The sequence below is a fragment of the Canis lupus genome, chromosome 30, assembly GCF_011100685.1.
Source record: "Canis lupus familiaris isolate Mischka breed German Shepherd chromosome 30, alternate assembly UU_Cfam_GSD_1.0, whole genome shotgun sequence".
NCBI classification, from domain to species: domain Eukaryota; kingdom Metazoa; phylum Chordata; class Mammalia; order Carnivora; family Canidae; genus Canis; species Canis lupus.
The window spans coordinates 11,870,243-11,894,823 of NC_049251.1; the positions used below are offsets into that span (position 1 = coordinate 11,870,243).

Sequence of the window (24,581 nt, forward strand, 5' to 3'; positions counted from 1 at the left end):
GTACACCCTTTTCTCTTCATTCCATAAGCATATCTGCCCTTTCCCTGCCTCCCATTTCTAGCTTCAGAACTATTGTGGTGGTGGAGCTTAACTCAAACCCACTCCTCCTCTTGCAGCTGTACCTTGATGGACCATTTGGAGAGGGTCACCAGGAGTGGCATAAGTTTGAGGTATCAGTGCTGGTGGGAGGGGGCATTGGGGTCACCCCCTTTGCCTCCATCCTCAAAGACCTGGTCTTCAAGTCATCAGTCAGCTGCCAAGTGTTCTGTAAGAAGGTGAGTGTCTTCTCCTCCTGCCAGCCCATGACCCCTGCTCCCTATCACTGTGTCCATCTCTGCCTGTCTCTCCTGCCTCTGTTCTTGGCCTGACATGGGCAAGGCCAAGTTGGCTTGACCCCAGAAGGATCAGGGTATCCTCAGACCCTAAAGAACAGAGTTGGAAAGGGGTAAAGGAACCCATTCCCTCTTACAGAGGAAGGAAGCATTGTCAGGTTGGGAGAAGGAAGGGAACACTTGGGGTGGGGCAAAAATTAAACTGTTTTCAAGAGGAAGAAGAGGGGAGGTGGCAAGGCAGGGCTGGTGGGCTGGGTCGTTTCCAGGAACACAGCCCAGGCCCTGAGGCCCCCTCTGTACCAGGTCCCTTCACCCCAGTCTGGACCTGGTAGCAGGCCCCTGCTTGTCTCTCTGGGCCTGGCAGGTGAGTCAGGGGCACAGGAACGCAGCAGGCAGAGGCCCAGCCCATAAACTGTTAGCATTCAGGGGGTGACAGGCAGCTCCCTTGCTCCTCCGTCCGTGGCACCTCTACCTCTGTTTCTTAACCCACACAGCCCCGCTTCATCCTCTTCAGAAGTTGGAGATGGGTCCTTCCATGGCAGCTTCCATTCTCCTGGTCTCTCTTTAGCCCATTCCCATCTGCTCCAAGCAGCCAGCTGGGTCCTCCCTAAGGTTGTTCTGTGATGTGCCCCCTAGTGGAACCCTATCCCTCTGGGCTAAGGTTGGTTGGGAGCCTAGCAGCCTGAGGAGGGCCTATTGGAGGGAATGGCAGGGCAGGCTCAGTGTGAAAAAGCTGCTTCCCACCCCATTAGACCGTCAGTTCACTTGACAAATGAGCTCCTTTTTCATCATCCCAGGTTATCACTCCCTTTTACCTCTGCATGCCCTGGGGCAACTCCATCTCCTGCCCCAGAGCCTGGTCCTATCACCCCACAATACTCCATCTCCCCAGGGTGCCTGGGGAGAGGCACAAGGTGACCAAGGCCAGGAGAGTTCTATTGCTTTGGAGATCCTTGCGATATAAGGAGCCTGATATGAGCCAGGTCCTAAGCTCCAGCCATGTGTCCCCAGATCTACTTCATCTGGGTGACACGAACCCAGCGGCAGTTTGAGTGGCTGGCTGACATCATCCGGGAGGTAGAGGAGAATGACTGTCAGGACCTGGTGTCTGTGCACATCTACATCACCCAGCTGGCTGAGAAGTTTGACCTCAGGACCACCATGTTGGTATGTCAGGGCTGGCCAGGCAAGGTGGGTAGGTGGGTATATGGAGTGGCAGGGTGAGGCAAATGACCAAGGCAGGTGGGTGGACAGCCAGCTTCAGATGGCAGGAGGCACAGAAGTGGTGGTCTTGACCCTCAGCCCCTAGCCCCCTCTCCACCCCAGTCTCTGTCTCCTGGGCTGCAGGCTGGCTTGGGTTAGGCACTGACCCTGACTATCCTTGACCTGACCTGCCCCTCTGCCCCCAGTACATTTGTGAGCGGCACTTCCAGAAGGTGCTGAACCGGAGCCTGTTCACGGGCCTACGCTCCATCACCCACTTCGGCCGCCCTCCCTTCGAGCCATTCTTCAAGTCCCTGCAGGAGGTCCACCCACAGGTCAGCCCCACCCCATATCAAGGTTCTCCTAGTCTTTATCATCTGAGGTCTGAGCAAACTTCCCAACCCAGCTCCATGAGGGAAGGAACTGACTGCTGATGAGAACTCATCATCTGGGTGATAAGTGGGGGTAACAGAATGTAAAAAAAAAAAAAAGTAGGGGTCACTCTGAGGGGTGAAGGGTCGGAGGCAGGGGACAGGGACTTGCCACTTCTAAAGCCATGATGCCTATCCAGAAGGAACAGCTCAGTGATTGAGCTAGTCCTTACCATAAACTCAGAGCTACTCTTACCATTAACGCTGAGCCAGCCCTCACCCTGGACACTGAGCTGATCTTTACCATGAACATTCAGCTAGCCTCTACTCATAAATAATGACCTAGCCCTCAGAGAGACACTAAGCTAGCCTTTAACTTGCACATTGATTAACCCAGCCCCTAGCAGAAACACTGATCATGTACATGAAGCTGACAAATGCCTTGGAGGAGGTGGAGGTTAGACCCACACAGAGCAAATCCACCAAAACTGAGCTAGACTTAAAAATGCCCAGCCTGCACTCACCACACATGGTATGAGGCAAACCTTTATCAGAAACATGGAAGGAGCCCTCACCAAGGACTCTTGCTGGCCTTCAACATGAGCACTGAGCTAGCCTTCACATTTTCCTCCCCCAACAGGTCCGGAAGATTGGGGTGTTTAGCTGTGGCCCCCCTGGCATGACCAAGAATGTGGAAAAGGCCTGTCAGCTCATCAATAGGCAGGACCGGACTCACTTCTCCCACCATTATGAGAACTTCTAGGCCTCCTGTCCAAGGGCTCTTCCCACTGTCCCACTGAGCAGGTCTGGACCCGCACCTTACTCTGTACTTCCTGTTTCTGGCTTCCTCAGCCTTCTCCCCATTCCTAGCTCCCAACTTTGGTCCGAGTGACCATGGTCAGTCACCCCATATGGGTTCAGAGACCCCCAAGTTCAGACTGTCTCAGCCTGGAGAAATGGGAGGCACTGTCTGGGAAATAGCAGGTAGGAGAGCTATTATTACTTTGGGGCAAAGGGACACCTCTTCTTCCAAACTAAGAAAAACCCTCAAAAGACTGGAGCTGACATGTGTCAGCTGTGTGCATGTGTACAGGGGACTGTGAGCCTAAGGGTGAAGTGGGAGCACAGATGCTGGCATTTTGGAACCTCTCCCCCCAAGCCTCCCCCTTCTCTAGGCTCCCCACTGTCAAAAGGGCTGGCAAATGCCTTGGGCGGGGCAGAGGCTAGACCTGCAGAGAGAAATTTACAGGAACCCCTTCAGCCTCCTAGTCTAACAGCACAATTGATCTCCTCTCCCGGGTTCTTAAACGTGTACTGTAGTCAGAATCTGGCCTGATATCTCTTTGTAGTGCTCTCAGGCCTTCTCTCCCTACTGCAGTAGTCTCCTTTATAAATAAACCACTTTTCTGCCCTCTGGGTTTCTTTATTCTGCCCCAGGATGGGGATAGGTACTGGCAGAGGAAGTTAGTCATCCAGCCAGCTAACGGCTGGTGCAGACAGCCCTCTGCATTCGGCAGCGTCTACTACTAAAGGAACTGGCCCAAGGCCAAGTACGTTCACTGGAGACCCCTTTCCCAGCTCAGGAGTACCCTTCTTGACCCAGGGCCTCTCAGAATAGCTAGCGTGGGGCTTCTGAAGGGCAGAGAGAGAAAAGGGGTGGGAGTTCTGGAGAAGGTGAGCTGGCACAAAGCACAAAGGAGGTGTGTGTGGCAGGACAGAGCAGGAGCCTGCAGGGGGCCAGAATCTGCCTGGCTTGCTCCAGGACCTCTGAACAACAGGAATTGATCACCTGTGCTTACATGGGTCTTCCAGGTAAAGAGATGAAAGCAAGGAGCCGGATGAGCACATCACCTAAACTCTCCGAGCCTGTTTTCTCATCTGCAAAGTGACTGAATACCCTCCAGGTTAAAGATAGGGCAACCCTCTTTGAGGGAATGTCTAAGTTTCAAGTGAGCCTTTCGATTGTCCCTACAGAATTCTTACATGTGTCAGATCATAGATCCTGGGTTTCAATAAAATAGCCAGGGCATTAGAAACTCCCAAATCCCACGATTGACACTGCACTGGATGTTGCAGGTTTAGGTTCTGTAAGGAGGCCCTCAGACTGTGCTCCCAGGGCAGCGGAAGTCTGTACCACCCCACGGGGAGCCCCGTGGGGGCAGGGGCGCGGGCCTGGAGGGGCTGACAGCAGCTCCGACCCGTAGCCCAGTGGGCATTGGCGGGGGCGGGGGGGGGGGTTCTGGCTGTGGGCGCGGGCAGGGGCGTCCTGGGGCGGGCTGGAGCCCGGCGCCCGCGCCCCGCGGCTAGCGGCACGGCCAGCAGGGGGCACACGCGAACCGCCCGCCAGGCTCGGCCGCGAGCCCGGAGCCCCAGGCGGAGGGGAGGTCCGGGCCCAGACCTGCGGGTTGCGAGTCTCCAGGGCCGGGACTCACGGTCGGGGAGTGGGCGAGGCGCGGCAGGCTCCGCTTCCTCCGGAGAGAAGACGCGGCGGGTGCGCGGCTTCCGCGTGGCAGGGCCGCCCGCCCGCTCCCTCCCGCGCCCGCCTGGCGCGCTGCCCCTTTGTCTCCGCGCGGCCGCCTCCCCCCGCCCCCCCCCGGGCGAGGCTGAGCGCAGGAAACCGCTCGCGCTGTCGGGGGCGCGCTCCTCGGCGCGACGGGCGGGGGCGCGGGGCCCAGTCGGGGCGGCGGCGGCGGCGATGTTTTGACATCTCGTCAAAGGAAGGAACTTGATGCTTCGAAAGTGCTTTTCACAGCCGCCGCGGTCTGCTCCGGGGCTGATCCAGGAACAGAAGCTGCGCCCGCTCGGCCGCCCCCTCCCCGACAGCCCGGGGCGGCGCTGGAGGCGCGGGCGCGGCGGTGCCTGGCAGGACTGGGTTTCTTTATTGCCTCTGGCCGGGAGCCGGCGCGGCCCGGGACTGCGCTAGTTCCCTCGGCCCGAGCCCTTCCTCCGTCCCCCCGCCCCCGATGCCACCTCCGCCCGGGGGTCTGCCTCCCCCAGCCCCGCACCGGCCTCTGGACCGAGCCCGCCGGCGGCCTAGGGGGAGGCGGAGGGATGGCCAGGGCGCCCCGCACTGACCCGGGGGAAGGGGCGGTGGAGAAGGGGGTCGCCACCTGGGCGCCAGCGGTGGAAAAGGCGACGAGCCGCGGAGCTTCAAACGCCTCCGGAGGCCAGCGGCTTCCTCCAGGGACTGTCCTTTCTCCTCGGGGATTCCGCCCCCGGCCCCACGCAACCTTCTACTCCAAGGCCCCAGCAGGCCGTCCCCTTTACAATAAATTAAGGAATCTCCAGCTTCCGCTCGATCTCTCGGGAGAGGGGAAGAAAGGTTTGACACAACGAGTCCCTGGGAAGGGCCACAGCCCCCGGCCAGGGGTGGGCACAGGGCCGGGTCCAGGATTCGTCACGGCGCCCGGGCCTCACATCTACAGAGTCCGAATGGCCACAGGGTAGAGCAGGGACATGTGCTCGGCCCCCTTGATGGGCAGCTTGCGGCTGGCGTAGTGGTGCACGATTTCAGGGACGCTGCTGAAGGGGGGGCTGTTCTGGCCCAGCACGTACTTGTGTTCCTTGGTCCGGGACAGCTTCATGTGCATGAAGCCCTGACTGCTCCTGGGAAGAGGAGAGGACACCCTGGTGAGTAGGGGCCCCCTCCAGGCCCCTCCCCACCTCCACCCCTGCAGCAAATGTGGTTGTTCCTGGCCAGCTGTGTGGGGAGGTGACTAGGGAAGGTGGAGGTCAGTCCAGAAAACATGGAGGAGGCAGAGGGGATTTTTGTGAGTAGGTAACAGTAGGCACTGCCTGTGTGGTGAGGGCACTGGGTGTGCCACAAATGTGTGTGTGTGTGTGTGTGTACAGGGTGTGTGCAAGTGGAAACTCTAGCAACCAACCACTCTCCCTGCCCCAAACCCTGGGACCCAGACACCAGTGCTCTCCAGCCTGTATGGTCAGGGCTGGTTTACCCTCCTCATCTCTGAGCTGTGGGGGAGGACACCTGGTGACTCACGTGGAGACACAAACATCCTTGGCAAGACAGTGTGTGGATAGATGTGATAACCAAGTGAATCTCGGTTGAGGTTCTCTCTTGCAGAAACCAGGGGACGGGGCGAGCTGCTCTGGAAGTCCCTCCCAAATCAGGGAAGGCTCAACTGCCTTGTCTTGGGGATATCCCCTTACCCTCCTGCTAACTGGGCCTTGGGCCAAGCCCCCAGCTCCTCTATCCCTTCAGCCTGCAATGACATCATTGGTGAGGCTGTAACTCCATTCCCTCCCTCAGAGAGGAAACGATCCACTGCCTCTCCCATCTCCCTGACACAATCCAGGAAATCGACATTAGTGCCTGGCCCTGCCCACAAGACAAGGACCCTGCCGCTCAGAGCTCTGGCCAGCTCCCAGCTGTCTGGACACCCTCTTAGAGAGAAAGCATGGGGGTGGGGCCCCAGCAAGAACAGCATCTGCCCAAGCTACCACAGGCAAGGAGGACACAGTGCTTGGGGGGCCCTGAAGCCTGCATACTTGTCTCTCCTGGCAAGAGCCTACTTGGAGACAAGTGCAGGGCTCAGAAACCAGTATGGGAGCTAGGGCCAGTGAGGAGGGGCAAGCCTCATTTCCCTCCCCTGCTTGGGTATCAAGAGGCCTCTGACTGGACCCACTTCCCTAGGCCCATAGGTAAGTGAGTGGGGGAGAGTGGGTGACTGAAGAGAAGAAACGGATGGCAGGAAAAAACAGGCCTTATCACCCACCCTCCCAATCCCCTCCCCCTGCCCCAGGATACAGTGTCCTAAAGCCTGCTGGGGGCCCCAAGCTGTGTGTTTGGGGGGGTGGCAGGCATCCTTCTTCTGTAGGCCTGAGATAACGGCTGAGGCTGACAGTGACCACACAGGCCCTGGGCAAAGGAGCTAAGGGCTGGAGGAAAATGAACAGTTCCTGGGGGTGGCAGAGAGCGAAGGCATTTCCTTCTCTCCCTTCTCTCCAATGGGAAGTCCCTCTCCCATTTACCCTATGGGCCCCGGCCCAAGTTGTGGGCAGCAGTTTGGGCCTTGCTTTCCCTCACTCTCTCAGTTTGGAGATACCCCCATACCCACAGTCCACTTGGGATAATCACCTCTCCCAAAAACTGCATTATATCTTCTCCCTGAGGGAGAGATCTGGCCAAAAGAGGAACAGTGTGGCAACAAGCCTCCTTCTGGATAACTGACCTCTTGGGACAGAGTCCCAAGCAGAGTCCTTGCCCAACCCTTAGGAGCCTGGGTGGGACTAGCTGGGCCGCAGGGCCAGAGCTGACATGGCTTTTGGAGGAAGCTGTTTAATTACCAGTGAAAGCCCTTGCATTACAGAGAGCAGAGAAACCATAATTGTATTTCAGAGAAGCCATTTATATGCAAACGAGGCTCCGGCAGACAGACGCCAGTGGGGCCAGATCTGCCTGGGCTGTAGTAGCATCCAGGTCTGCCTCCCCCCTTACTCCCCCAGGCTAAGGCTAAGCCCTGCCCTGCTCCCTTCGGGGAGTCAGACCCTTGCCTTGGACTGTCCAGACTTGATGAGAGGAGGAGCTATCCAATGAAATAGTGTCGTTCTTGTGGTCAGACTGAGCCGGGTCCAAATCCTGCCTTTGGCACTTTATTACCTGGTAGCCCTGAGTAAGTCACATACCTCTTTGTATTTATTTCTGTCTATAAAAAAGAGATTCATCTTGCAGGTTGGTAGTTGGTTTGGAGAGGGTATATACACTGCTCGGCACATAGATGCTCTATGAATCTTAACTATTAAAGCAATACACATTCCTAGTGTTATATCAAATTTTTGACAGACGAACTTTTCCTAATGCTCCTTTTATGATTTTATGATAATTTGCAGAGTATGAGAGCTACGAGAAACCTAAGAAGTACCCATCAATGCATTTTGCGAAGGAAGAAACCAAGGCCCAGAGAGGTTACATGATTTGCCTAGGGTCACTTGGCTGGTTTTATTGAGCCCAAGAATAAAATTTAGGTTGGCTGGCATTTTCCCATGATCTTTTAGTTGAAGTTGAGTAATTATCCTCAAATGTAGCTGTTTAATAGTCCCAAACTTCTGTATATTGCATTTGTTTGAAGTGGGGGTATACCTGTATTCTAATGCCCCTGGGAAATGCGGTAGGAGGTGGTAAGATGTCCCAGTAGCGATGAGGGGTTGTGAATGGACATACCATTCTGACAGGCTGCCATGTGGGGTGCAGGGGCAGAACTCCCAGGTACCAAGGGCCATTCTGCCGGGATGGCCTAGGAAATCAGTGCTGGTCTGTGTATATCTGCTCCCTAGGACGAAGGCTGATGGGAAGGGAGTGCCCTGCCTCCCACTCCTCTTCCTGGATCCCTTAAAACTTGGATAACAACCACTAGCACCCAGACCTCCTGCCCACTTCTTCCAAGTGAACAATAGCTTTGTGTCCATTACTCCACCCCCTCCCAGGACCCCCAGCCTCCCCTCAGGCAAAGTTCCTATCTCTTCGCCTGTGTTTCAGGAACATCTTGGACTGCCATTAATAAAGATGACGGTGATAGTTTACTTGGCACTTAACATTGTGTTAAGTGCCTCCCATGTATTATTTCACTTGATCCTTCCCTATAGGTAGATATTATTATTCCCTCATTTTATAAAAAAGAAAAATGAGGCCCAGAGAAGTTAAGGAGTCCCCAGGCTACATAGCTAGTAAGTGACAGAAACTTTCTGAGCTGGACACTGTAGCTTGACTGTTTCCTCTAACGGACTCTAGGCACCTTGAGATCAGGAGCTGAGCCTCAAACCACTCCAGATCCCCAGGGCCTGGCCCAGAATCAGCAAATGTGCATGTAGGGGATGGAGTTCTCCCCAGCTTGGCTGGGCATGGGGAGAATGTTGGGAGTCTCCTCCTGTCCTGCTTGTTGTCTTCCCAAGGATTCTCCTTGGCGCCATCCTGACAAGCAAATCCTGCCTAACACCGGTAGTTGGCCCACCCCTACTCACTTGAGGGACAGGGAGAAATCATTCTTGCTGGTCTCACTGTTGCGCACCAGGTAGCTGGCCTCTTTGCACAGCCGGAGCAGGTTCTCGGCATCTGTTCGACTGATGGCCCCGTGGTACCAGCTGAGGACAAGAGAGAGGAAGGGGGGCATCTCTGCTGGGTCCCTCGCTGTCCAGGCCCACCCATTCTGGGTGTCCCCTGCAGGCAAGCCAGTGGCGGGAGGGGAAGGGAGGGGAAAGAGTCCCCAGCTGGACACAGACACTCACACCTGGTTTTCCAGAGGCAGTGCTGGGTCTGTCCACTCCCCCAAGGGGCTGCTGGGCTCCATGCCTAGGGGCTTGGCTGACTTGGGGTTCCCTGCAGAGAGTCGGGGAGGTAGCCGCCCCTTCTCCTCCCGGCCAGGTGACAGGCAGCTCTTCTCAGATCCTTCAAACTGGGCTGTGGGGAATATACCGGTCATAGACTCTGAAGACCCCAGAGATAGAGCCCTATAGAATAACCAGTGTTCCACCCCCATTTTCTGCCAAAAGGGGTTCAAAGGAATGTTCTGGAAGGGTGGGACATGCTCCTGGGCTTGACTGGTTCTGGGGACAGAGTCCTGGGTCCACTCCCTGGTTGGGGGTGGGGCTCCGCCCTTCTGTGCCATACTGTGCCTACCAGTCCCTACACTGTGGGAAGAGAGGGGACAGGAGCTACATGAGAAACCACTTAAACTTCTCCCTGTGGAGCAGCTGCCTGCCTTCCCCTATTCCATTCCCCCTCGGGGTGGCTTCACCGCTGATAATATTGTTTCTTTCTCCTCCTCAGAGTTCATTACCGTTCTCCATATCACCCTGCCAAGCCATTCTGTAGAAATGACTTATCGATTTGAGAACAATTATCCGATTCCCCTTGGTGCCATCCTGACAGGCTAATCCTGCCCAAAGCCGCCAGCACCCCCCCGCCCCTCCCCCCCCAAGGTCGCTGCCCACAGGCTCCCTGCCCCCACCCGGAGGAAGCCAGCTGAGGCAGCTCTGCCCTCCTAGCCCAGGGCAGGCCTGACCACTGGGCCAGCACGAGGCAGGGAGGGAGCCAAGGGGCCACATGGGTGCAAGTGCACATGGACAGGCAACAGAGACCCTCCTCCATCCTGTATTTACAAAATACCACCCCCCACCCCACCCCCGCCTCGCTCAGGCATAAATGTACAAACAGGTGTTCACAAGCCCTTGGCTGCCCATTCTGTACAAAACTGAACAAAGACTAAGTGTCCAGTGCTTCCTTTCTCCTTATTTGGGCTTTTTCTCTCCTTCTACTACTTTCAGGCCCTTATCTGTCTCTCAGTCACCAGATGTAAGGATTAGACCCTTCTCTTACTCACAGGAGTCAGACACCTGTGCTATCATCATCCCCACCCCAATAGTCATTTGCATTAAAGTCGTATGCAAAGAAGTGAATTTAAAACAGTGGATTTTTGTGGGAGACCCCTTCCTCACACCTTTGGGAGGAAGGAGGGATGTGTACTTTGTGCCCTTTCTCTTCCTCCAGGATGAGGGAGATTCTTCCCAGGTTCTCCAAACCCTGCCCCACTTCTGCTCCTCCAACCCAAGCCCACAGGGCCTGAGGGGTGAGGGGACCTGTGACCCTGGCCAGAAGCTCCCACAGGACCCACCGCTGCTGTCCTCCAGGCTGGGCTCAGGGAGGGGTGAGGCTGGACCGGAGATGTCCCTGTCCCCATCAGGCAGGGAGGGGCTGCTGTCCAGCTGTCCCACCGGTGGAGGCCAAGGTAGGTCTTTGATGACCTTAATGTCAACTGGAGCCAGTAGCAGCAGGGAGAAGAGACACAGACAGGGACAGAGACAGAGAGAGAGAGAGACAGAGAGAGGCAAAGGTTGAGACACCAAAACCCAGAGTCAGGACACAGGATAGCCTAGAAAGGAGGAGGGTCAGAGTAGAGGCGAGGGTGGTTTCTTAGGGGGAACAGGACCATCAGGGGGCTGGACGGAGCCACAGTGATCACACCAGGCTAGCTTAGTCCAAGGGTGGGAGGCACAGATAGCAAATAGGATGCAGTCTTGCCCTGCCAGCCGTGTGGGTCCCCTTCATTTAAACCTTCATAAGCCTCCAGGGCCCAGAGGGACCAGGAAGGAGGAAAGGAGGAACAACAAGCTGCCCTCACCTCCCAGCACCACACCCAGGTTCCCATGGCCTTCTGGCACCCTCGGACTTGCTGTCCTTCCTCCTTTTCCCCATGGCCTGGGAAGTCATGGGCAGCGAGACTGAGACAGCCCAGTTCCAGGCTGTCAGGAAGTCTCTGATGTGGGGGCAGATGTTTTATTGAAATTTACCCCCCACAACCCTCAATCCTGAGCCTTGACAATTAAGAGAAGGATGCCACTGGCGGCTCCAAGACTGCTAACGAGGTTTCCTAATGACGAGCATAGATTTTCCCATTAAGCAATCCAAACAGTATTGATTCTCCAAGGAGACTTCTGGAAATAAACGGTTCATCCTCAATGGTGCACGCGTTACAGGAAACAAATTAGAAACCTGTGGTTATCCAGTCTGGCCGCCAGGGTGGGGAGGACAGGGCAGAGAGCTGAGTCCAGCTCCAGGATGAGCCCCTTGCCCAAGGAGGGATGAGGGGAGCATGGGAGTGGGGATGGAGTTGAATGACAGTTATATCCTTTATGTTCTCACTCAATCAAGTCCAGGGACTAAAGCACTCTCCAGGCTCTCCAGGCTGTAGCACCACCCACTCAGGCCACCAACACACACCTCTGCAGGGCGGACTCCAGGCTTGGGATAGGCGCTGGGGTGCTTGGTACAGGAGAAACCTACCCTTCATTCAGCAAAGGGGGATTTCTCATAGCCTCCCTCTCCCCACCAGTTTCTGCTCCTCAGAAATCCCCCTGAGGCACAGGCGCCCCTGGTCTGGCACAGCCTGCTACTGGGAGACATGGCTCCCTAATTCAGGGCTGGGATCTCTAAAGGTTACACACAGCCATTTCATTGTCTGGAGAGTTAAATGCCTTCCTCTTTTGTTAAGTGTGAGTATTCAACATATATCACAAGTTTTATCATTTTGTTTGGAATTTCTTTATTTAAAATATACCCAATCTCCCAAAAGGTGGAAGTGGCCTAAGCCTCTTGGTGTCTGAGGGATGCCCCTTCCCTGACCCTGCACACAGTGCTGCACTCACACTGCCCAATTCACCAATCTCTGTGATGCACTCAACTATACCTCCCTGGAGCCCAGCACCTGGGCCTCCCATGGCCCCTGGGGTCCACTCCTTCCACTCCCCTGGGCCTGGAGTGCTGTTCAGAGGCCCCAGCAGACCCACCCTCTCCAACCAGGGCTTACCTGCAAAGGCTTTGGAAATCCGCTCCTTCTTCCACTCCCAGGGCTGGTCATACTCCTCGGGGGGCCTCTCATCATCCTCTGGCAGCCGGGACTCCCGAGGCCAAGGGGTCCCTTCACCCTCTGGGGTGGTCCCCTCCTCCTCTGGCTCATAGGGCGTGTCATACAGAGGCAGGGGCTGAGCTGCTGTCTCCTTGGAGCTCCGGATCTCTGCCAGGGCAAGGCAGGAGGGGAGGTGTGAGAGCAGCCCTGGCTGCCTGGCTCAGCTACTCGGGCAGCACCCTCCCTCAGGAACCCACCAAGTCTGCTTCAGAGGAGATGTCACTGGCTTCAGAGGCCCAGTGGCCACACATCCGGGATCCCTTGCCCTCAAAATACCTCTGGAGTTCCAAAACAATGGGATCCAATGGAGGCAGGGGCAGAGAAGCACCAGTGTGAAAGATAGAAAAAAGATTCTTAGATGGCCAGCAAGGGCTAGGGAAATGAGGCTTACACATTTTGGAAACTGAGGCAGGGTCTCTCCTAATCTACCTCCTCTTGGCTACACAGGTCCAATTTTTCCCTTGCAACCCAAGTAATATACTTGACAATCAGAAAATCCTTTATTGATCAGACACCACTGATCACTCCCTCTTTGAAACTGTCCCCTCTAATAAGTCATTTTTGTGGTCCTCCTCTCTGATTGCCCCTGTTTGGTCTCCTTCCCTGGACCCTCTTTTGGTCTCGTTTGCCCTCATTCCTTGCTCAGTCTCATGGCACCCTATACACTTCCAGTGCCATCAAGATTTTCACTTTTATGTTTCAAACTTGCCACTTTCCCCAGAAGTTCTTCTAGTCTGCTCTGTGATTCTCTTTTTGGGATCATGCACCCCTGTGGAAATCTAATAAAAGCTACGGAGCTACTCCCCCGGAAAATGCGCAAAATTTCACCTATAATTACTGGGCCTTCGTGGGTCCCCTTGGGGTAACATCCATCTGATCTACATAGAGTAGCCACCCTCACCACTTTCTTCCTTTCTGTCTCCTACACTGCTCTCCCTCAGTCCTGGCCCTCCTTCATCCTCTAAATCCCATCTGTTCGGCACCAGTACCTGATGACTCTTACCCTCATCTCTCCACATCTAGATTACTGTGAGGGTGACCTCCACTCTATCAGCTCACGTTTCCATGAGCCCCATGGAATAACACTCTTGACCATGCTCTGCCTCCTTGCCCTTCTCCCAAGAAAGGAGAGCAGCTTATCTGATCACCAGTGGATGCTTGCTCCCTTTCTCAGCTCTGCCTTCTGGTTCTTTCTCCTCCTGCCCCCCGTGAAGGGGCCTATAACTGTCCTGCATGGCCCAAGGCTGAGTGGGCAAGTTTACTTCTGGGAAGTATTAAGAAGCCCATCATGGAGAGATAGCTAAGTAATGTTCCCTAATCTACTTTATCAGTAATAAAGCTGACATTCTTATCTTCATCTGTTTCCTTAATCTTATTTCTCAATGATCTCCAAGCTCAGAAGGGGAAGAAAGCAGTGTTAATTATTGCTCCTTAAAGTCTCAACAGTTTCCACAAATGCTAACTCATCTTTCTGATGCCCAGTTCTTCTAGTCTGTTTTGTACACTGAAGCCTCAGTAATCCCCTTAAAATGTATTTGCTCTGTTTCTACCTTGCTTAATAATCCATATTGCTTTCCTTCTTCTTTTGGAGCAAGTTCAAATGCCCCATTCCAGTCTTCACTGCTCCTTTTTGGCCTCTCTCAACTTGGCTCCCCAGTATGGCCAATTCTAAAACTATCTGCCCCTGAACAAACCTTCCTTTCATCCTGCCTTGAGGCCTTGGCTTGACTCACCCCTTTCCTCCTCTCTGATCACCCACATTCGTGCTCTTTCCCTGGATCCTCTCCTGACCTCTGCTCTGCTCCCCAGGACCAGGTCTTATTCATTGCTCTCTGCCCCTGCTCCTTGACAGGCTTGACCAGCATCACGTGCATTGCATCTGCTTCTCCAGCCATGTGTTTCCAATTGCCACAAAGATGTCTCACTTTGACATCACATCATCTCAAACTCACCACCTTCTCTAAAGCTAGTGATTCTCTTTCTGGGTTCCATGACCTCTGGCCCATACCACTATCTTGCCCTTCCTGACCCTTGGTTGTGTGCCTTTCTCTACCACCTCATGTCTTAGGCACCACAAGTCACTGCTCCTTTTCTAAAATGACTCTCTTGGGGCACCTAGGTGGCTCAGTTGGTTAAGTGTCTGCCTTCAGCTCAGGTCATGATCCCAGGGTCTTGGGATCAAGCCCCACATCCCTGCTGAGCAGGGAGTCTGCTTCTTCCTCTCTCTCTCTGCTGCTCCCCCTGCTTGTGTGCTCTCTCTCTGTCAAATAAATAAAAATCTTAAAAAAAAAAAACTCTTGAAGGCAAGGGCCAAAGACCCCAGGTGGTCCATGGTAGACCCATGGTCTCCAAGGATCTAGTAAAGGGATCATGGAATCAGCCTTTGTCTTGTGGGTCCCAGAACCTGTTGTACAAATACGTAGGCTTCAGGAAGCAGTCCCCACCCCTGACTCCACCACGCACCAGCCATCATCTTTTGGGCTTCATAGGGCTCCATGTAGCCGTCATTTTCAGGCACCTTCTCGGGGGCTCCTGAAGCTCCTGCTGGGCCTTCACCAGTCTCCTGAACATCAAACGGGTCCGCATAGTCTTCAAGGATTGCCAACTGTGGGAAGACAGTGAGGAGAGCAGGCTTCAGACATCTGAGAGACAGCTCTGCTTCTCCCTAGATGCTCTGTCCATAGGAGTGAGTCCTGGGTAGAATGTCCTACATCCAGAGCCCGAGGTATCCAAGGGCAGGCTCTGAGCTTGGATGGAGACGAGCTCTGGCTCTTCCTTTGCAGGGCTCCCCTTCAAGTCTGTCAACAGAATGATAGATTTTTCTTTTCTGCTAATTTTGTGCCTCTGGGGCACCCCTTAGGTTAAATGGCCCGGATTAAGCTCTGGGCCTTACTGCCTGCCTCAGTCAGAGTCCAGACAGGGCAACAGAGGTATTTGACACCAGGTGGTTCAACAGAGGGAATTAATTCAGAGAGGTGTTGGAGAAGTTCAAAGAACAAGTGAGGAATAGCAGAAAACAGATTAACTTGATCTATGCCTACAAGTTCATTCCCAGATGCTGAACAAAGACAAATTTGCTGGCCATCAAGAAAAGAGCCAAGTACTCACTTTATGGCACAGTTCTACTGGTTTATCCTCAGAACATTCATCACAACATCATGTGAGTATTATCATCCTCATTTTAAGGAAATGGAGGCTCATGGCAGGTAGGGAACAACATGCCCAAGACCATTCTGTATAAGTGGAGGAACCTGATTGGAACCCGTGCCCTTTGTGTGAAATTATGCTGCCAACCTGCCACCAGTGAGCATCTTGGCCATCCGGGGAGAAGAGGCCACCTTAGGACAGCCCTGAGGAGAGCCAGGATTTGAGCTCTGCTGAAAGCCCCTGGCTCCTGATGATAGGAACAGAAAAGGTGGTGCCCTGGCCTCATATCCCACACTGCCCCTTTCTCCCTCACAGGTGGTTCATGACCATCCCTCTCTCCCTGCTCCAGTTCAGGCAGACTGAACTGTAAGCCACACATCCTGAGGAGGAGCTCAAGGTGCTCAGGGCGGGGTGCAGCTGAGGACAATAGAGCCTTTCTCCAAGCAGGGCACTGGCTCCTTGAAGGGGGGAGGCTGAGGTGGAGACACAACCCAGCCCGCCCAGGGCTGCCAGCACCTCAGGGGAAGCACGGCACACTGAGTTGACAGGCATTGACAAGAGGTGGCTCTGGGGCCTGCGGCATGAGGAGGGGCCACTCCTACATCTCCTCTGTGCTTGGTGTGGGCTTTGGGTCTGGGCCAGATCAGGACTGTGGGAGCCAGTTGAGCAGGGAGGCTATGGGGGTGACTGCCTGCCCTGGGTCAGTGGATCCGGGACCCCTAGCAAAGCAGAAATGGAGAAAGGAAACTGCCCACCACAGAAACCCCTCCTGCATGTTTCTTGGGGCCCCCTGTGAGCCCCTCTAGAGGTCTCTGAAGCACATCCCAACATCTCCTACCATCTCCCCCTTCCGTTCTTCAGCTCCCACTATTCCATCTTTTCCCACCCAAGCCCCCCAGCTCCTTCACCTCCCTCGAATCTCTGCCTGCTTCTGAGAAGACCACCATCTCAGGTCATACCATCCCCACCTTTGGATCATCCCCTAGCCTAGAGTTCTTTGTCCTTTCTGACTCTCCAGCTCTAATAAGCACCTGGCTCACAGTAGGTACTAGAAAAATGTCTCTACTAGACCACTGCCTATTTCCCCTTGGAGCCCCCCCCCCCCCCCCAGTCCTCCTTTCTCTAGAAATCCACTCCTACCCCAAGCTGCTTCCTCTCAGGCCAAGTAGCACCCACAGCCCCAGCCAACTGACCAAGGGGGCTCTGGAGTTGGGAGCTGGCCCCCAGCCTCACACTCCTAAGTGGCAGACACTTAACAGTAACCAAATCCACAGACATGCTATCCTTAAATGGTGTAATGCCCACACAAAAAAAGCCCAAAGTTAAAGGGATTTAAAGATCCACTTTCCTCTTCGGTTTCTCCCTACCAGCCTTGGATCACTCTGTTACCTGAAGTTCTATGTTTTGTTTCTTACCAACAAGCTTTTCCCTCTGCCTGGATTAGATTATTCTCTTTCTTCAGAAAGCCTTTCCATCCTCCCCCAAGCAATGGTTAAGTGCCTTTGTGCTGAGCATTATTATTACATTGTGTCATATTATTGTGTCAAATTATTACATTGTGTCATAAATATTTGTTTCATCATCTGTCTTCCTATAGACTGTGAGCTTCCTGAGGGTAGAAACCATGTTTACTGCTAAATTCCCAGTGCCTAAAAGTGCTCAGTAAATATTTGTTAAATTAGTTCACATAAAACAGGAAGAATGGACAAAGGAAACACTTTTCCTTGTTTATTCGGAAGAGAAATGCATAGCAAATTCAGTGGGGAGATCGGGGGAGAGCACTGAGTCCCTGGAAGCTGCTCAGTGAGAAGCACTTGGCCCAAGCCCCAGGGTCCCCAACTCTACAGACACCCGCCCCTCCCTGCCCAGCCATTCCCTCACCAAACTAGTGCCATTCCCACTGGAGTCTTGGGCTGGGCTTGAGCCATGACCCCTCCCCAGCCGAGCACGGGCTTCCCAAGTGCCAGCCCACAGTGCCTGTGGGCACCCAGGTGGCAGCTCTGTGGGCAGGTCAATGGCTCCTCTGTTCCATCCCTGACTCCACACCCTGCTCCAGGAAATCCTAGCCCCCCGCCCTGAGCAGGTCACCCAGAGGAGCCACCCACAGGGCTGGGAGTCAGGAGCAGAAGCAGAAACACCTGCTGGGAAGGTTGGCAAGATGGGCACCCACCCCGGGCCCATAGGATCCCTGTCAGAGGCCAGGCTTGGCTTCCCAGTGGCCTACAGGTCATGTGAGGAGGCAAAACTGCTTGGTGGGAGAAAACTGCCTCTGCAGGCTTCTGATACCTTTGCTCTATCGTGATTTATTGTTTATGAGACCTTTACCTGACTGCTGTACTCACTGTTGTATACCACATCCATCACAGGGTCTGGCACAAGGTAGGTCATAGCACATTTACTGGATGCTCAAAAGGCCTCCCTCTCCTCAGACTCTATCTTTTGGAGTGACACGGACTCTCAGATCCCCAACTCCAACCACTCTGACAAACCAGTAGCAGCTGCAGGAGCAGGCTGTCAGGAGAATGGGGGATTTGAATGGGGATCAAAGTCTCCAGTTTGAGGGCAGAAGGGAAGAACTGGCAGGGAAGGCACCCAAAACCAGGGCTAATATTTAGGCAAACCCTCTGTCTGGTTGACAGAATGCTGTCGAAATGCTGAAATACTTCCAAACTAGTAGGCAAGTAGCTGCTGCTCAGAGGCCCCCTTGTCCCCAGGCCTCCTGCCAACCAGATCCCCTTCCTCTTGTCATCCGGCAGGCTCCAGACCTGGCTCTTGTGCCTGTTCCAAATGGGCAGTGCCCCTCCCAGAGCAGCTGTCCTGCTTTGACTCTCTCTCTTGCCGAAGCCTCTCCCGCAATAGCTGGCAGGCCCACCATCTGGTGCGACCTTCCACACCAGATGCAGCTGGGCCCTGCTAGAAGTTCCTGGCCCCAGGAACTCTTGGGGTCCAAGGGGAGCTAGCTAGGAGCACATGCCACAGGCTTTGAGCTCTGCAAGGTCCCCAAAGTCTACCACCACCCCTTTCCTCCATTTCTTCAGTTGACATTTAATGTTTGGAAGCCTCTGGTTTTTCACCTGTAGAATAGGGATGGTATTAGTACCTACTTCGTAGGATTGGGAAGAAGACCATGAAAGGGGCAGCCTGGGTGGCTCAGAGGTTTAAGCGCCGCCTTCAGCCCAGGGCATGATCCTGGAGACCCAGGATCAAGTCCCACATCAGGCTCCCTGCATGGAGTCTGCTTCTCCCTCTGCCTGTGTCTCTGCCCCCCTCTCTCTCTGTGTCTCTCATGAATAAATAAATAAAATCTTAAAAAAAAAAAAAAAGACTATGAATGTAAAAGTCCTGAGTTCAGAGGCTGGAATGGAGTCAGTGCTCAAAAATGTTAGTCCTGATGATGATCTCTCCTATTCAGACACTAAAGTCCGAGTTTCGGTGCTCGGCAGGGTACACAGATTGCAGCAGTAGAGACAAGATTGGGACCCAGGTCTCTTGACTCTCAGTGCCTTGCCGCAGACTTTCCAGAGAATTTGGGAAATGTGGCATCTTTTCTACTCGTAGATTTAAAATACATTTTAGCATGTTAAAGGCTCTGAGAACTCATGTAGCAAAGAGAGCTGTCTAATTTTGTTTAACTCGGCATTTCTCCAAAGTATTTAACCGTGAAATCCTTTTTCCGCTGAGAGTCTGTCAGTTTTGGAAATGGCATACTATTTGCTTTTCCAAAAGATCAAAATTTGGACCCTCTGTTCCCACTTATTGGAATGCCCTTCCCAATTTTATCTGCCATGGAAACTTCTTCACATGAGACACATTTGTTATCTTTTTCTAATTACAAAGAAATGTCATGCTTGTAAAACATTCAAACATCACAGACACACAATGGCTACCGACAGGCCTCTTAAGGTGTGTCTATGGCCACTTCAGAACTGGGTGGCAAGTGCTGGCCTTCGGGTTCAGGAAATGGTGAACTCAGCACGGAACACACTCTCCATTCCTCCTCCGAGTCTCCTCCCCCTCATTCATCAGCAAATGCTCAGTGAACACTAGCTGTCCCCGGTCTGTAGGACTCCCCTAAGGTGCAGTGGTCCCAGAGCATGGTGCTGGCAGGCGGTCTGCAGTCAGGCTGCCTAGCTGTGAATCTCAGCTCCCCTACTTACTAGCTGTGAAACCATGCAAACGTGACTCAACGTTTCCGTGCTTCAGTCTCCCTATATATAACTGGGGGATAATAACAGAACTTTCCTCGTGGGGTCGTTGCCAGAAGCAACTGGTCTAAAGCATATCAGCTGCTTCCAAATGGTACCAGGCACAAGGCAGGTCCTAGATAACTATCTACCATTATATCATTAAAGACAAAAAGACTAAATTTCTGGGTCCTCCAGGAGCTCACAGTGACAGCCACAAAGCCAGCTCCAAAAGAGCGAGGCTGCACCCCAGGCTGTGGAAGAACCGCAGGCCCACTGCATGTGGGGGACTGGGCTCTGCCTCCACTCTTGCCTAACATCACACTGGTCCTGTGGGGAGGCCCAGCTGGAGGGGGCAGCAGCTACCCTCCAGAGCCCCCCAGGACCCAGCCAGCTGCACCCACCCATGATCCATGGGGCCCTAGCTGTTGCCAGCTCCCGACAGGTGGAGTGCCAGCACTGATTGAGGTATCACTGAGTCACTGGCCAAACCAACAAGTTGCAGATGTCTTCTCAAAGGAGTGAGCACTGGAAGAGTGGACAGGCCTGCCATAAAATCCCCTGGTAGTTGCAGGCCTCAGTAGTACCTTCCCACCCCTGGCCAAGCAGCAATGGCAGCAAAGATGGCCAGCCAGGGCCCCAAAGGGTTAAGAGACCTAACCAGTCCACAAAGGTCCCTTCATTAGGACCCTTCTCTTTTCCTCCCTCTGCCTCCATTAAAGGACATGTGCAAGATAAACAGATCAGAACTCCAGACTCTGTGGAAGTCATAAGAAGGAAAATTCAAGCAAGAACAAACTCAAAAAAGGCAAGGACCAAAACCAAAAAAGGCAAGTCTTCTAGGGTGGGAAGTCCCTTTCAGTGTCCAGGCCAGTGTCATTTAATGATATGGAAATCCTCAGTAAACACTGGCACAGGCGTGATCCTGTGATCTTACAGCAGCAGCCCCTACCCACCCTCCTAACTCCAGGGCAGTTATGTCTTGCTGGACTTCAGACACCCTCGGTGTCTCCTTCCCTTTTCTCTTTCTACCGGTCTTTTCACTTGCCTCCAAATTTGGACTTGGAGGATCCAACTCCTCCATGGTGTGGACACCATGTATGATGTGTACCTACTTATAAAAGTTCTTAAAACACTGGGCCCTATGAAACCCTCTAAGAATCTGGGAGCTGGGAGCCTTTTCCCAGAAAAATGCTCATGCACCCAAATATTTGTACACAATCTGGAGGTTCATGAACCCCAACAGCCTCTCCATGAGCTAAGAATAAGAGCCCTAGTTTCAATTCATACAGGGTGCTTGTCTTATTGTTCATACCATCTCTTTTTCTCTGTTTCTCTCTCTCTCTCTCTCTCTCTCTCTCTCTCACACACACACACACACACACACACACACACACACACACAAATGCACACATATCTTGGCAGGATAGAAGCAAAGGACACACTGTGCAGATGGTCACAGACAGCTCAAAGCTTCATCCAATCAGGGTCCCTTTCCCATACCCATCCCCCTTTCCTAATTAGACCAGGTTTTTCCTGTTGCAGGTCTGAGAAAAAGCAAGGAGCAAAGGAGCAAAGCAAGGAAGGCCCTAACCCCTCTGCCCAAGTATGGCTTGGAGGCCAGACAGGGCCCAGCACCATGAGGGCCTTCCTGTGGCCAGATGGTGAGGCCCTGCCTGCCTGGTTCAGGGTGCGGTTCCTGCTGCTCCCACACCTGCCTTGCCAGGCCTGCCCAGATGGCCACCCTTGCCCCTGTGCCAAATGCAGTGGTGGGTTTAAGGGAGGGCCAGTAGCCAGAGCCTTGCAGGGGGAGACACTAATGGTCCTAAGCTCCCTGGGCCTCTCAGGGCCCTGTCTAAATCCCCAATCTCTCCTGCCCCCCACAGTCACTCTCCACTGGGCTCATTTCCCCTCAATCTTCTCATTACAGAAGTATTTCCACCCATTTCATCAAACCTCCTGACCCAGGCCCTCTCACAGGGCTCTGACCCACCCAGCACCAGCCACTGGGCTCCAGGAGAAGAAGGAAAATGAGGCAGCTCATCTCACCTCAGGAAGTAACCCAAAGCAACAAGCCAAGAAGACCTGCGTGGCTAAGAGGAGAGGAGCAGAGAGAATCGGGACAAAACATGTCACAGAACAGAAACTCCAGCTCAACAGGCTGGCTCACCATTCAGAGACAGCAACTCTGTGTGAGTGCTACAGGCATGTGCCATCACTTGGGTTTAGAATAAGGGGCTCAGGTACCTGAACTGGACTCTTCCTAAGGGAGGACTCTGGGATCCCCTGAACTCTGCTCTTAAATGAGTGGAGCTACCCTCTCCCAGTGATGGGAAGCTCCAGGTCAGGGCCCGCAGAGACAATGTCCCTGCCCCTGAGCCGGTTTGGATGGCATCCTGGATCCTTCTCATCACACCCACTAAAGAAACCACAGATTGTGTGGCTCCTGGGAGATCCTGCTGGATTTCATTCCTGTCCCTGCAGCTGACAAAGGAGTCAGACACCTCTTGGCCCCTAAGGTCTGAACAGCCCACAGATCACAGAACCAACCCAGCTTGAGACATGGATGCCCTCAGTGAGAAGAGGCTATGGGTCAACCACAGTTGTGTGGACACAGCCCCTTCCTTGGGGGGGGGGGGGATCTCTGTGGGGAAATGTACAAAGAGGAGCTGTTGTTAAGGGAGTCTCCGACCTTCAGGTCACCCTAGCAATGGACAGTCACCATTCAATGGACGTATTTCATTCACCCCTTCTTTATGCCAAGCATGTCAGGCACTTGGGAAATACAGACATGAGGAGGACAACAGTCCTTTTTTCTAGAGGAGCTCATGACTTGGGGAGCAAGCATGTTAGGCCATTCCAAGACTGCAGAAAGGAATGCCAGGGATAGCTCAGGCCCATGTGCCAATGGGCAGTGGTCAGGGAGAGGGACACTAACTGGCCAATAGTAAGAACAAGGCTTAATGCTCCCTCTGCCTCACTGCCACTACCAGCATCACATCACCCAACAGTGGGGGACAATTAGGAAGGAGAGGAGCTAAAGGACATGTGATGATAGCACAGTCTCCTTCTGCAGGCTAAGGATCCTGGCCCAGGAGGGGCAGCCATGCCCCATGGCAGGAACTAGGGAAAAAATAATTCACATTCCTGAGGCTTCTGCTCTGACCCTGACACATCTCTCTCATCCAGGAAATAGGGCAGAACAGCGCTCTCTCCACTGAAAACCTCAACCCTGGAGCCAATGGATTCAGACAGGAACTTTGCTCTCCAATCAAATAAAACTGTGTTCTCTGCTGAGGAAAGGGATTAAGCCTCAGAGCTGAGCTTCCAGGGATGTGTGAGGGGACAACAGAGCCAGGACAGCCCACAGAGTCACTGTCATGGAATTTAGGGCTAGAGGGACCTGGAGATGGCTTTCAGCTATCAAGGAGGGAGGCTGAAGTGGGCTTGAGCAAGGGATGGCTTCTCCACCAGAAGCCTCGGAGGCACAGTGAATGTTCTCCAGAACAGTGAATGCCCAAGTCTCCTTTTATCCCACACCTGCAGGTCTCCCAAAGGCTCTAGCCTCCCTCAGAATGGACCTGGGAAAGGAGAGGCCAAAAGAAGAGAAGTGGGCTCAGTAGCTCAGCCCTTTCTGGGCAACAGGTTCTAAACACTGACTGCTCCCACACCTGGGGGGACAAGGGAAGTAAGTAGTGCCGTGGGCCTGCCTGGACCTCAGTGGTCAGTATCCTTGGTGAAGAGCTACAGAGCTACACACGGCCTGTCCTGGCTTCCCGAGAACAACAGTCCACCTGGCTCCAGTACCCCTGGGTAAGGAAGGCAAAGGCCAGCTCTTGCTGTATCCACAGGGAGAAACCCCAGCCCTCACCTCCTTCCTGGGGCTCCAGCACCTGCAAGGATGCTTGGGCTCCCTGAGGAGGAGGAACGGAGCTTTGTGCTGCCTCCGCTCTGGGGCGGGGGTGGGGGGAGGAGGAGGGGGTCAGAGATCAAAGGGCAGGGAGCTGCTGCTGCCGGAGGGCAGAAAGGCCACCAACTGGCGTGGGGTGGGGGTGCTCAAATACCGTTAGAGCAAAGCACGCTGATTAGGCCCCGGGACGAGGCGGAGGGCTGAGACGAAGAGAGCAAAGCCCCTGAGGAAGAGGGTCACTAGTCCTGGGGCGATACCACGGACAGAAGCAGAGTTTGGGGCGCACGTCCCAGATTAGTCGGTCGAGAATTTGAACAAAGGTGAATGAAGGCTCCGAGCCTGCGGGTCAAGGATTAAGATCTTGTCCTCCAGGAACCGTAACACGGAGGGGCCCAGGCCCGGCCCCGGCCAGGCCACCTTTGTCCCTCTTGAAAGCCCCAGACCTCATACCACCTCTCCTCCCGGCCCCCCCGCCCCGCGCAGCACTCACCCTGTCGCTGCCGGCCGGGGGTCCAGAGATCCGCTCCTCGGGAGGGGGCGCTGGAGGGCCAGGGGTCTCAACCCGTATAAGGCGGTGGGGAGGCGAGCCGTGGCGCGGGGGCGGCGTGGGGCCGGGGGCGGTGGGGGTGGCCGGGGCAGCAGCGGAGCTGGACGGCCCCCCAGAGTAGGGGTCTTCGAAGTCGCGCTCCCTCTGCAGCCGGTAGGCGGCCAGGATGTCCGGGGGTGGTGCAGGGGGCGCGGCCGGGGAGGGTGCGGGGGGACGGTAGTCCGGCTCGGGGGGCGCCGGCTTGCCCCCACCTCCGCCGCCGCCCCCCCCGCGGAAGCCCAGATGCTCCCGGAGCCACTTGGCGACCCCGCCGCTGCCGCCCCCGCCTGGGCCGGCTCCCGCTCCCCCGGCGCCCCGGCGCGACCCCCCCGGGCCGCTCCCCGCGCTCCCCTGCGCCCGCTGCCCCGGGCCGGAGCCCGCCGGAGGAGCTCCGCTCAGTAACATGGGGCCAGCCAGACTGAGCGAGGGG

At 54.5% G+C, this 24,581-nt stretch overlaps 2 protein-coding genes across 4 annotated transcripts in view; one reads left to right on the top strand and one right to left on the bottom strand.

The window, feature by feature from the left end:
• DUOX1 (dual oxidase 1) overlaps positions 1 to 3,317 on the top strand; it is a 32,198-nt gene extending 28,881 nt beyond the window's left edge. The window contains exons 33-36 of the mRNA NM_001003122.2: positions 117 to 275; positions 1,344 to 1,499; positions 1,742 to 1,870; positions 2,547 to 3,317. Coding sequence (NP_001003122.1) covers positions 117 to 275; positions 1,344 to 1,499; positions 1,742 to 1,870; positions 2,547 to 2,669 — 567 coding nt within the window. The 3' untranslated portion in view covers positions 2,670 to 3,317. The remainder of the gene's footprint in view (positions 1 to 116; positions 276 to 1,343; positions 1,500 to 1,741; positions 1,871 to 2,546) is intronic.
• Positions 3,318 to 5,189: 1,872 nt separating this feature from the next.
• SHF (Src homology 2 domain containing F) lies at positions 5,190 to 24,556 on the bottom strand. Of its 3 annotated transcripts, XM_038580303.1 has the most exons (7): positions 24,056 to 24,556; positions 14,788 to 14,929; positions 12,226 to 12,432; positions 10,534 to 10,674; positions 9,149 to 9,320; positions 8,885 to 9,004; positions 5,190 to 5,512 (listed from the first exon to the last, which is right to left on the bottom strand). In XM_038580303.1, the coding sequence occupies exons 1-7, from the start codon at positions 24,554 to 24,556 to the stop codon at positions 5,326 to 5,328; spliced, it is 1,470 nt and encodes a 489-aa protein (XP_038436231.1). In that variant the 3' UTR covers positions 5,190 to 5,325. The 3 variants fall into 3 exon arrangements, with proteins under 3 accessions (XP_038436231.1, XP_038436232.1, XP_038436233.1); XM_038580304.1 differs by lacking the exon at positions 10,534 to 10,674; XM_038580305.1 differs by lacking the exons at positions 9,149 to 9,320; positions 10,534 to 10,674 and having other exon boundaries at positions 5,352 to 5,512.
• Between the last annotated feature and the right edge of the window lie 25 nt (positions 24,557 to 24,581).